The sequence below is a fragment of the Anabas testudineus genome, chromosome 2 (assembly GCF_900324465.2).
Source record: "Anabas testudineus chromosome 2, fAnaTes1.2, whole genome shotgun sequence".
In the NCBI taxonomy this organism is placed as follows: Eukaryota; Metazoa; Chordata; class Actinopteri; order Anabantiformes; family Anabantidae; genus Anabas; species Anabas testudineus.
In genome coordinates this window covers 28004312-28017144 of record NC_046611.1, presented here as the reverse complement: position 1 = coordinate 28017144, position 12833 = coordinate 28004312, and the positions used below count along the sequence as shown (strand labels likewise).

Here is a 12833-nt window from a genome sequence, read left to right as displayed (position 1 = left end):
TATCCTGTATATGTGTGTGTGTGTGTGTGTGTGTGTGTGTGTGTGTGTGTGTTGTCTGTGTCTGAGTGTCCAACTCCAGCTGGCTAAACAGAGTTGCCGTTGGTGAGGTGAGTGGCTGGGTGGTGGCTGTGAGTGACAAACCCCCGTCTACAGTCCCTGCTGACTCACTCTGTGTCACTGACAGGCTTGAAACACAAACGTTTCCCCAAAAAAAAAAAAAGAAAATCACAAAATGTGTTTTGGCACGCTGAGATGTAGCGTGTCCTGACACATCTCAATCATGACCAGCATTCAGTTTTTCTCCTTCTGACCCTGGTCCACCCCTGTGGTGACATTTCTAAATCCAAACAGTGCCCCTCTATTTATTACCTATTAGAAACAAATAACCGTGTTTGCTTTGTTTGACAGGCAGATGGTGCAATTAACAAATTTGAAGTTGCCTTTTTGGCACGAGAGCCCGCCGCATGCAGACTCAGCTAAGCTGTGAATTGCTTGTGTAAAGTTATTGTAGCTAAAAATGTAATCAAAAGCCCATATTGTAACCCTAATGACAAGTAGCAGAAAAAACTGCAAAAATAGGCAACCACTAAAAGGTTTTCTGCCAGAACAGTCGGTTAACAGTTTTATAATTAACTTGGCAATGTGAGAATGTGCAGACCAACAACCGACTGCAATTAAAATCACTTCCGGCCTGAGGGATTACTGAAGGCGTCATGAGGCTGCTAAGCCAAACTTTGCCTAAGTGTGGCTGTCCTCTGACCAGAGCCATAGATAGTCTTTAGTAGTATTAAATAGTCTTTCTCTGCTAGATTTGTATAGAAAAACATAATCAAAACAATAAAATCAATGAGGCAAAAAAAGAGAGAGTAAGCGTGCGAGAGGCCCTTGAAACGTCAGTGGAAAGTGACTTCAGCGTGGTGACAGACGCCAGCAATGAGCTCCTCGAGTGTAAAAAACAAACCTGTACCTGGGACTGTCTGCAGCCGTCCATCAGAATGGAACAGAGATAATTGAGAACAAGCTGCGGGGCAGGAGAGTCCACAAACACACGGTTCACCGTGTCACTGATTCCAAACTGTGTTCGAAGGCTGATGAATGCAGTCAGGCATGAGCTCAAACGCATTAGACAGCAGACGAATGTGAAGCACGTACAGCGCAGTGGCCGCTGTAATGAGCACTTGTGCCTGTGCTCTGGTCTACACCCTCACATGTGTCTCCACCCAGTGCATTACATGAGGCGTACTGTGTTATTCTTCTGCTCTCAGATTCTGAATGTAATGCGTCACTTTCACAGGGTTTGATTGCTGAGTGTGTTTTAGCGTTGCGGTCCCATCAGTGATGTAAGGAGACACATTCACACACACAAAGAGGGCTGGGTGATAAGAGTGCTGCCATTTGTGTTTGTCTGTTACAGATTATAACAGCAGCGATCAGAAGACGGCATGCAGGCGCCACGAACTCTACGTCAGCTTCAGTGAGCTGGGATGGCAGGTAGCAACCACTTTGTTTTTCCATACATCCACACTGGTCCTAATCCACATATGGTCCATAGGTGATCTTCACATCTGTCTCTTTAGGGCTAGTATGATAGTCTAACCAGTATGGACTTAAAGTGGGAAGAATGAAACTGAAGGGAGGGGGCACGGTTATGTACGTCTGTCCAAGCTGTGTGATCTGTTAACGCAGCACTGACATCTAGAGGGAGCCCACCAGCACACTTTCAATCTCTCACACACACATGCACACAGCAACACACAGGAAGGAAACTATGACCGGGCTACACTGCACATCTCTTTTTAGGAACTCACTATGCGCTTCATTGACGTGTTTAACTGTTTATATAGTTGTTTCCAATCATGTTAAGGACACTACTATATTGTAATTATAAAACCAGTGTGACCATTCACAGTGTTTCTCGCCTGTGCAACAGACTTATTAGCATATGTTAATGTTTTATTTACTGCTGCTCTGACTGTTTTTCCTGATGGTCTTTCTAAGGACTGGATCATTGCTCCTGAAGGCTATGCAGCCAACTACTGTGATGGAGAGTGCTCCTTCCCCCTTAACGCCCACATGAACGCTACCAACCATGCCATTGTACAGACACTGGTAAGACCATACCCTCGTTTGTTATGCAGTGCGGGGGTTATTTTAGGTTGTTGTCTCACCCCTCTGACAGTAATATTGCGATCTTTGTTATAGAGACTGCAACAGTAGATTCTACAGTACTTAAAGGGGTACTCCACTGATTTTTCCTACGTGAATCAGTTTTCTTGTCATGAAGGAGACGACTAAACTTGTGAAATAGTTACTTTTAATGCTTTTGATGTCATCAGGGTAAAGCTGATGGCATTTACCAGGCATGGAGGGTGCAGCAAAAGATGCCACTGAGGTGCATTATGGAGAAAGTAGTGTTTTGTCAGCTGCTTTGATTTTAACCAGAATCTGCCACATATACATTTCCTTCATTAATAAAAGGGTGAATTCCTTAGGCCCCCTTTAGGCTGTTCTGGTGCTATAGGCGTATATATGTACTGTCCACAATCCAGGAATGGCCTGAAACCTAAACAGTAAAGCCTATCTAGTCTATTTTGAATGCTGACCATGCGTTTTGATTGATTTTCAGGTACACCTGATGAACCCGGAGAACGTACCAAAGCCATGCTGCGCCCCCACCAAGCTGCACGCCATCTCAGTGCTCTACTTCGACGACAACTCTAACGTCATACTGAAGAAATACAAGAATATGGTGGTGCGGGCCTGTGGCTGCCACTGACACGACCAAGGACCAATAAATACTTGGTTAAAACATGGGTTGGAAAATGGCTGTGACTGCACCAGTGATTTCCGGGTGAGGTAGTCCTCAAGTAGACACCAGTTTCCTGCCCAAATCCTTAGCCTGCAAGGAATAGCCACCCTGAAACATCAGGTTCTACCCCAATAACCAAACCTCCATCTAAGATCTTCATTGTCCTCTGTTTTTACCATTGTAAAAATGACATCAGATGACATCATCTAGAGGCAACTTCACCCACTCCAACGTTGAGCCACTAAGTTCATCTTCCTTATTGGCTCTTTACTTCATGGGTCTGCAAGTGAGTGAACGAGTGTGTGTGTGTGTGTGTGTGTGTGTGTGTGTGTGTGTGTGTGTGTGTGTAAGGGAGGGAGGAGAGAGTGTTTAAGTCTGTATATTATGTGTTTATGAAAGTTTGTGTATGAGAGGCTACTACACCTTCTCCCCCACTGAGAGGGCAAGGGCCAAACTGAACACTTGTGGGACCAGTCCGAGTGCTGCTTACTTCCTCTTCTCCTCTCTTACATAAAAACACACGGCGGATCGGTCTGATCCTGGATCAGAGGAGGCTCTTTTGTAACTTCAGATGAACGTCTTTACAGCACATGACCCTGGAGAGTTATCACACTGCTGGAATCCAACAGTGGTCAATGACATCACCTGGTCAAATGACAGAAATAGTTTGTCAGGTGGCCAAACACAAACCCACTTTTTGGTGTTGTTAACCTGAACAATCTAATACTAAATGAATTATAGATTGGAGTCAGAAGATTCATATTTCCTTCCTCTGTTCTTGTGTATTTTCTTCTCAAGCCATATTTGCCTTCCTAAAATATAATAAGGACTGAACCAAAGTGACCGCAGGCTATTTTAGTAGTGCACGACTCCAAATATCCCCTCAGTGTCAATATTTGCCAGGCTCACGCTGAGCGGCGATTCACCAGGCTGGTTCAACGTGATGCATGTTGTGGCTAAACTCGTGTTTTTCTCCAAAGAACTGAAGAATACAGCCTTATCCCTCCGACATGCCGCAAACGGCCATTTCCATGTTGCTTTACTCACAAAGTTAACAAACGTTTCCACCCCTGACAACCCATCAGGAGATCATGGAAAAACATTTAGTAAGTCATAAACAGCTGGCAGAACGGTTTCTGTGCCAGCTTTCTGAAATAAGCCCTTTGCTTTTTCAACCCTGAAGGTAAAATTATGGCGACATTGTGTTACTGTGAGCTTTGAATGACATGGAGTCTTTTAGAGAACGTATTTTAATGACAAACTAATATCAATAAAAATCAAAGTACCTTATGTGCCTAACCAATCCTAAATTACAAAATATACCTCTGGCAAGCTGCTGTTTACATTTGTGATCACGTTTAGACTGTTTTTTGTAAATACTTGTACATTCTCAGCTTATTTATTGCACCTTTTATTAAAAACAAAAATCACATACCTTATTAACAGAGACAGACGCAACAACAAAATGAAGATATAAACTTATTTTTGAAAAAATTTTATTATGAAATCTCATGTTACAACTTGCCATTATTCAGTTTTTTTTTTTTTTTGTACAACAATCGATGGGTAGTGCAAAACCCATAACTCACAAGGAAAAAAACACTTCTGTCACTGGAGTTTCTTAGATCATGTACTATCCATAAAAACTTTTACTGAAAAAGAAAAACCTGCTGTGTCTGACTGTTTGTGTACCTGGGTTAGACAATGATTGTTGCTCCTTATTGTACAGAGCTTTTCACATAACCCGGGTCAAAGAACATTTGCAGATATGTCCTTATAGCTGGGTGCAGTTTAGTGCGATTCATCTCAGAAACCTTGAATCTCCTGTCCCATAGTTGTGATACAGCTTACACAAGACTAAAAAGTCTCAGTTTGATAAATTCATTGAAGCAATAATTACAAAACCAGTGAATGGTTTATTTGAAAGGCATTTGGTAAATTTGGTTTCTTTTTAAATATCATTTCGCTGGTAAGTGAGCATCTCACAACAGCATTGGGTGTAGCTGTGCATTACAAACATTCATCTAATTTAGTGCTTTGATCCTTACAAACGTCAGCCCTGCAGCCTCTGTCAGAATAAGAATATATCTAGAAATATTATTTGGCCAGAACCACGAAATTATAAAGACCCATGATGTAGCTGCTTCAGTCAGAAATTAAGAATAAATCATAATCAGCCGACCCTGAGCTGGAGTTGTTGCTCTTTCACCTCCATCCTCACAAGTGTTACTATAAAAATGTCAGTGCCATCACCGAAGCAGAAAATCTTTTTAATGCCCTATCCCAATCTCATTCTTCTAGTGTTTCAACACCAATACTGACTGCAGGCAATTCACAAGTGTTTTCCTGCTCTGCCTGCTGAACACCTCGGCATATAACCCTGGTCTGAGGAATATAACACAAAAAAACTGCATTCACATTTCTTGTGCTACACGCGATGATAACATGAACATGTCACACTCTTGTTTAAACAGAAAAAGACGCAGCAAAAGGATCAGTAAAAGAGATTTGGAGCAACGTGATCCAGGCCTGAGAACCTGAAAACTAGGTGGAGTACAGAGATGCCTCACAGGAGTCAGAATTATATGTATTCATGTGATACAGCCAACAATAAAGGTTGTAAATATAGCTGTAGAATGGCTAGTGGGGTAATAACAAATGTGTCTTGCCTGTTTCACATAAACATTAACACCACCAGGTGGACTTAAGGTTGAGGCTGATCGGTGTAATGGGAAGAGACTTTTTATCTGACCAGACTATAAGACCTTCAACATTTGTTTACATTTAAATATATGAAAACAATGTGTGGAAAAATAAATCGGTCATGTCCCTGTGACATGTCGGACCCCTGTAAAAACAATGAAGGCTCCACCACCACTCCTTCAAGACTGCATGGGTGTTTCCCTGAGAGTTAAGTCAGATAGGGCATCACTGGCATGGACATAAAGTACCCTCAACTTAACACTCAACTTCACATTTGGGTAAAACAAACCCTACAACCTTTTGAGTGACAGGACCATATTCTTAATAATTCATGATTTAGCAACAGATCTCTTGTATAAAATTCAGCATTTTTAAAAAGTCAGGTGGCTACAGAAACAGTTTTTGTTTAACAGACAGAAACTGGGACAATTGTCCTTCAGTGACTGACTGACCAGTGCTTGTGAAGTGGTTGTCAAACTATGACTTCATATGCAGGCCCAACCAGTAGATTAGAATTCTCCGTGTAGGGAGATTGAAGTTTGGACAACAGCAATGAGAAATGCATTCACATCCCAAATACCCTACTGAATCATTTTGTCTGTGAACAACAGAGAAAGGACAAGTGGCTTCAGTCCATCAATGGCTGACTCCTTTCGGCAGAGAACCCGAGTGAAGAGAGAGAAAGAGAGGTTTGGCTTGTGTAGGACAGAGGTATCCTACTGGCCAGAGATGCAGAGTGTGTGAGCAGAGTGGTGGAGAGCGAGCGCCGACTTGACTGCTTCTACAGCTCATCTCTCACCTGCCTCATCACAAAGCTGTGCAGGCTCTCCAGGTCCCGCCCACCGTGATGCTCATCACCTCTCTCCCCTGCCCTAAAGATGATCAGTGTGGGGTAACCTTGCACCTGGAAGAAAAAAAAAAAAAAAAAAAAGGAGGACGATAGGACAACAGGGCATTAATTATTGTGGTCAATTCTGCTTTAAACTATTTAAACTACATTTTCAGCATGGTAAGCAGTGTGAGTGAAACTAACAGTGACAACAGTTCAAACTTGTCTTATGAAAATCGTTCTCGTCGTATCTGTCTACCGAATGGCACATGAATATAGTCCTAGGTTTGAGATATGTTCACTGCGCAGTAAAACAGACAGAATGTTGCAAGGTAAAATTTACAGTGGGAGTGAAAAACCAATCAGATTTTGAGACATGTTTTAAATAAGCAAAGACAACTAAAGGACACATTATATCATAGTTAATTATCAGTCAAGTGAAAAAAAACTAACTTAGCTGTGAATGCTGAACTTCGAGACAGCAATTCTGCAAACAACTAGCAACTTGCTTAATGGCTTGATTGACTGGGTTAATGATTATCCATTTATTTGGAACTTTAACAAATCAAAATTGGAATAGGAAATCATTTTTAAAATAGATTTTTTAAATAATTTAAAATACGCAAACTGTTCATTTAATTCACTTTATCATCACTTTTATAAATTTAGTGTGTGACCGAGTTTGAATCAAGACACTTCACACACAAGCGAAGTACACGGCAGACTGGTTTCTGGTGACATCTTGGTTTTACTACATCCTGTATAACAGTGGGTTATAATGTGAGCATGACATTTGTTCACTTTGGATGTCTCATTGTGTACCAGTGATAACATGCATATACTTACAGAGTACTTATTGCAGAGTGTGCGCTCGACAGTGCAGTCAACTTTGGCTATCTTGACATCAGAGAGGCCTGGAAAGTCCTTCTTGGAAAGATCCTCCCATGTTGGAGCAAGATGCTTACAGTGGCCACACCTGGAAACCATGGTTAACATGAATTACTAAATGGAAACTGATAACGGTTTGGAGGATGTAATATTAAGGTTTTGACTAAAAATATGATACAGGATCCGTCTCATGGTCAGAAACTAAAGCCTGACCTGCATCCACTCTTTAGACGATGGACACATAGATTTTGATTTAAAAAACTAAACAAACCATGAATTAACTTGTTAACGGTATACGACAACTACAAACTAACTGAGCCGTTACATTCTTTTTTCATCTAACGGGCAGGATATACAAATTGCATCTTCCAAAATGACGATCTTACCATGGAGCATAGAATTTGACGAACGTAATGCCCTTAGCCACTGTCTCATCAAAGTCGGTCTCTGTCAGGGCCAACACGCTGGACTGTAGAGAAGAAAGGAAAAGAAACTTAAGTTGGGTTGATGTACTAGTCATCTTTATTTTGTATAGAAGCATGTTAGGGTTTGGATACTGTTGACTCTACTGGCCCTCCTTCATGTGCACATGAACTCGCACTGGAGATGTACACCAGTGCACCAGCAGAACCAGAGAAAAACAAGGAACACACAAAAGAAATCTTGCTTGTAAAAGACGTTTCTTCTTTTGGTAATTCACACCCACCTTCACCTCTTCTTGGGCTGGCTCATCAGTGGGAATCTCATTTGCGTTTTGATCCTCATTTTGTTTCTGCTCTTGATCCTCAGCAATGACAGCCTTTAGCTGGTTGTCCACAAAGTCTTTGAAAGAGTCCAGGTCTCTTTTTCCTTTGTACTGTTCTATCTAAAGAAAGAAATACACAAGACGTGCACGTCCATATTAAATGCATTAAATATTTACAGTATAAGTTAGCAAATAAAATGTGCCAACCAGTAACAAAACCTGGAAAGGGTTCAAAAGTAATCTCAGCAACTCTAAGAAGATCTCAAAGAAACTGTGTCACAGCCATTGAGCTGAAATATCTGTGCATGAAGAGATGATTTTGCAAATGTGAGTCACCACCAGTCCAGAACTACATCCCTACCTTCTGGCCCTGGTAGAAGAAGAGCAGTGTGGGATATCCCCTTATGCCGTTGTCAGAACACACCTCATAGTGCTGGGTACAGTCAACCTAAGCGATAAATACATAAATATGTTAATAAATTAGAATAAAACATCAGTGCAAACACTAACTCTGGAAAGAGGTGTTTGCATTTTTAGGTAAACCACAATGCAAACAGATAAGCACAGGACCAGCATCCTGTTCTGTCAAACAGATAACAGGATATACACGCTGGTGCCGTTTTATATCAGTTACTTGTATGAACAGAGCTATCAGAGCAGTGTTTAACATCACAGGGAAATTCTAAAACCTGGCATGTGATTAGTTATGAGCCTGTACATAACATTAAGGACCAACCTTTCCTATTTTGACATCATCAGAGTGCTCAAAAGTAGTGGCCAGCTGTTCCCAGGTTGGGGCCATGGCTTTACAGTGGCCACACCATGGGGCAAAGAACTTAATAAAATGAGCACCTGAGAAAAGAAGAGAAAAGGAATATAAGAAAAGAACCTGGCTAGAAAACCAAACAACTAGAACATTAAATAATATAAAGAATAAATACATTTAGAAAACTAAATTCCTTGAAGTGTACTCATTCTCCATTTGGGTATAATGACACACAGGTGCACAAATTTTTCTTTTGATGGAGAAAAAAAAAAAAAAATTGAAACCACTACAAACTCAACATATCCTGCCACAAATGAAAATATACAGTTCTTATACAATGTTTATAGCAGCCCTGTGGGCAAAATGTGAAGGTGGCACCTATAAACACTGTTTTACAAATGCTTATGTCAAGCCCCCCTCCAAATAAGACATACTTTATTTTTCTTTAAAATCATAACACTCCACCTAAGTGGAGTTCAACAGCCATAATTTCAATGAGACAATTATCTTGAACACTATTTATTTTTGTAGTAATTGTTTGAAAATCCAGAAATGTGAGGTGTAAGGAGTTGGCTTGTGTTGACTGACGCTGTGGACTGTGGCTCATGTACTTGTGTTGAAATGTTATGTAAATCTAGGCAATAATGTGTATAAGTGTGCTCAGTGCAGCTGAAAACAGAAAGTATGTTTAAAAATTAAGAAAAGAAAAAACAGAAACTGTATCTGTTAGAGCAGGATGCAGCTGCAGACTCATTTGCCTATGTCCAACAGTACTTTCATGAAGCATGAAGCAGCATATCACGTACTAAAGGTTTACCTTTGGCTATGTGGGTCTTAAAGTTGAGAGCCGTGAGCTCATACATGCCCTGTTTGGGCTCTGGGGCTTTGGGAGGCTCCTGTTCACTCTCTGGTTCCTAGAGGACACACACGAATCTGTGAACACCACTGTTCCTTTAAGAGTCACCAGTTTGTAAACTTGAGGCAATAACAGATTGAGCACAACTCACTGAGGCCTCCTCCTGGAGCGTCTTCAACATCCATGTCTCAAGAGACTGCAGATCTCGGGGCCCCTGGTACTTAACTGACTCCTGATCTGGCTTAAACAACTTCAGCCTACACATTACACATAAGGTTTTTAAACTGATTTAATTGCAGCATGACAGGCTTACAATGCAAATCTGAAGCTTCACAAGACACCTGAATGTTCTTAAACACATTGACCTATGCATGAACAAACTATTTTCTAATTTCCTTAATCATCATTACACACTACATGACATTGTAATTTCTGTTTAAAGGTCCTGTCAATCATTACCCACACACAGCTGTGTTTGCACTGAGCAATAGCAAAAATTTGATGAGGCTATAAAGATACGGACAGAAAATGTAACTAAATGGAGATCAATGTGTCACCTCTGTCAATCAATAACAAGAAAGGACTGTGTACATGCAAGTTGTATTTACATGCAACAACCAATGTATTATATTTTCAATTAAGATGAGAAAACTCCAAATATAGCTATGTCTAAGATATAATATATGATACACACCACTGACCTAATATGACTTGATTAATTTCAAACTGTAATTGTAGTACTCACGTGGGGTAGCCTCTAACTCCATGGACATTGGAGCAGAACTTGGTGTCTTGGACACAGTCTACTTTCACCACATACACTGGGGGATCATCCATGCTGTTGTACTTTTCTGCCAGCTCGTTCCATGTCGGCTGTAACCTCTGGCAATGTCCACACCTGGATACAAATGTGGAGCACATAGAAGTCAATCATAAAGCCATAATTTGAGCACAACTTCTTTGAATTGGCCACACTTCCTGGGGGAATGTGCAATTACAAATATTACAAGCCATGTCATAAAGACATGAATGTTTATAGTGGTGCTAGATTCTTAGAAACATCACAATGCACTGGAATATTTAATGTCCCACTCATCTGAATGACACTTAAAATAAAGAAATCTTTTCTATCTCCACCTCTATCGTTATACAACATTACATTAGCAGCTGAAATTCCTAGGACTCGGTCCAGGATCTCTGAGGGAAGACACCACTTTGGATCCACGGACTTAACATGAGTCAATCAGTGTGTGCCACGTAAGCACGGGTTCCCACACGACAACTGAACTGTGCTAAGAAAGGAACTGCTGCACTAGCTAGCAGGCAGTGGGGATAGCATCGTTATGTCTAGCGGGAGGATTTAATTCAACAGATAGTAAACTGTTAGCATTGTTAGTAACGAGGTCCAGAAAGTTAAAAGTGTTTTCAATCCTCTGAAGTACAGAATGCTAACTGTTTGGCTAGGCCACTTAGCAGCTAAGCTATCCCAGCCGGTTACCCAAAAGGAGGAGCTAAGTAACGTTAGCTAACTAGCTTGCCGGTTAACTTGCCGGTTAGCTCTAATTCCACTTCAACAGGCGTTTTTGTCAGTTGTCAGTGTAAAAAAGTTTGTTTAAAGAGAGACAGAAGTAATGCTAATGCATCCACTCCACGCTGACTGGTAAAAGCTGCTAACTGGTCACTTACCACGGGGCATAAAACATGACAAAGTGGGGTGCAGTGGGCACCGCCTCGGTGAACATCTCCACCGTGTACGTGTGCTTGGCGTGCTCGTCTTCTTCTGCTTCAGCGTCGCACAACACACCGGCAAACAGCAACGACGAATAAATAAAACACAGTATGAAGGATGTGCAATACATTGCTGAAGCCATGGTGAATCACTGGGGTTGAACAGTGTCCCTGCTGGTGCGAAAAGAGCGACTTGCAGCCTGCACGCCGCTGAGGCAGGCTCAGTATAAAGGAATGTAGACACTGGACTGGACACATGCAAATGGAGGATGATCATCAGGATGTTGTGTAGATCTATGGCAGCCCGCAAGCGCTTTGTCTGAGGTTCAAGTGCGCGTTTAAGCACAGCTCAGGTAGCAAAGTAATATTATATTATATTAATATTTAGATCTGGAATTGATGTGAACATAGCATTTAAAGTTTTAAAACTATGACAAAGCTGTCAACAACATGATTAAATCCAAGGCAACTGGGAAGCTGTGAGTTTGAAAGTAGCCTATAGTATATATCATTTTATTATTTACACATGATCATGATTTGAGAATGTTAGTTGAAAATGGGAAACTGATCTCTCTACAGTGAAATGTAATGTATTTTTGTTAACGCCACCCTAAGAATATTAACACTTAGCTTAATTATGATGGTTTAAAGTATCAACACTGAAAAACATTTTTCAGTTCTGGTGCCATTAGAATATAACTTGTTATGCAGTCACATTGTGAGTTTGTTGTGTAGTCCCTGAGAATTGCTGATAATAAGCGCTATTAAAATTCAAAATTTGGGTGACAGTAATACTACATCCCTGCATGATGTAAACATTTGTAATCTTTTATAGACTGGTGGTCCCTGCTAGGCTTTAACACTTTCAACAAAATTCCAAATGTAGAAATATCACTTTAAATGTTAAAAGGACACAAATTAAATCATACTTGGAGCTTCAGTGAGAATAATCTCATTAATTTAAGAGATGTGTAGGAAAGTTTCATTCACCTTTAGTATTAGGAAAAGCCAAATTGATTCATTTTAAATTGGCTACTTAGTTCCAGTCAGCTGCGCTGCTTTGGCAGGCAGTGTAATTTTCCTTTGCACATTGGGATGTCTTATTATAAGCCTTATAATATCGAATGGTATAAATTTAATAAGACATCCATGAAGGAAAAAATATGAAAGTAGACTGTGTTCTGAGAATGCAAAGCTTAACGTTTTGCATTAGCTGCTAAAATATGTGCACCACAGCTTATAAGTGTCGCATCGCTGCTGGTTCACATAACAGATGGACTGTTGGTTTTCTACACCGATGGTCAGATGTGAGTCAGAGTTGCCTTCTCATCACGACTGCTTGAGAGTGAGAACATTTCTAGGGCAAATATAATCAATCCAATTTATTACACTGGATATAAACACAGTAGTGTCTCTTGTGGGCCTGTAGACTTGCGTAATGGCAACAGTTTATATAAATCACACGTTTATTCCCACGACAGTGCGTTTCTGTGTGTCTGTTTCTAGAGC

The 12833-nt window shown here is 40.7% G+C and overlaps 2 protein-coding genes across 2 annotated transcripts in view; one reads left to right on the top strand and one right to left on the bottom strand.

The window, feature by feature from the left end:
- bmp6 (bone morphogenetic protein 6) overlaps positions 1 to 4475 on the top strand; it is a 35697-nt gene extending 31222 nt beyond the window's left edge. Inside the window, exons 5-7 of the mRNA XM_026361766.1 lie at positions 1415 to 1491; positions 1999 to 2109; positions 2627 to 4475. Of these exons, the coding sequence (XP_026217551.1) occupies positions 1415 to 1491; positions 1999 to 2109; positions 2627 to 2776 (338 nt within the window). The 3' untranslated portion in view covers positions 2777 to 4475. The remainder of the gene's footprint in view (positions 1 to 1414; positions 1492 to 1998; positions 2110 to 2626) is intronic.
- txndc5 (thioredoxin domain containing 5) lies at positions 4292 to 11574 on the bottom strand. Its single transcript, XM_026361767.1, has 10 exons — positions 11283 to 11574; positions 10342 to 10494; positions 9748 to 9853; positions 9558 to 9654; positions 8711 to 8826; positions 8336 to 8422; positions 7936 to 8094; positions 7616 to 7698; positions 7188 to 7317; positions 4292 to 6416 (listed from the first exon to the last, which is right to left on the bottom strand). Exons 1-10 carry the CDS (start codon positions 11465 to 11467, stop codon positions 6294 to 6296), a joined length of 1239 nt encoding a protein of 412 aa, XP_026217552.1. The 5' UTR covers positions 11468 to 11574; the 3' UTR covers positions 4292 to 6293.
- Between the last annotated feature and the right edge of the window lie 1259 nt (positions 11575 to 12833).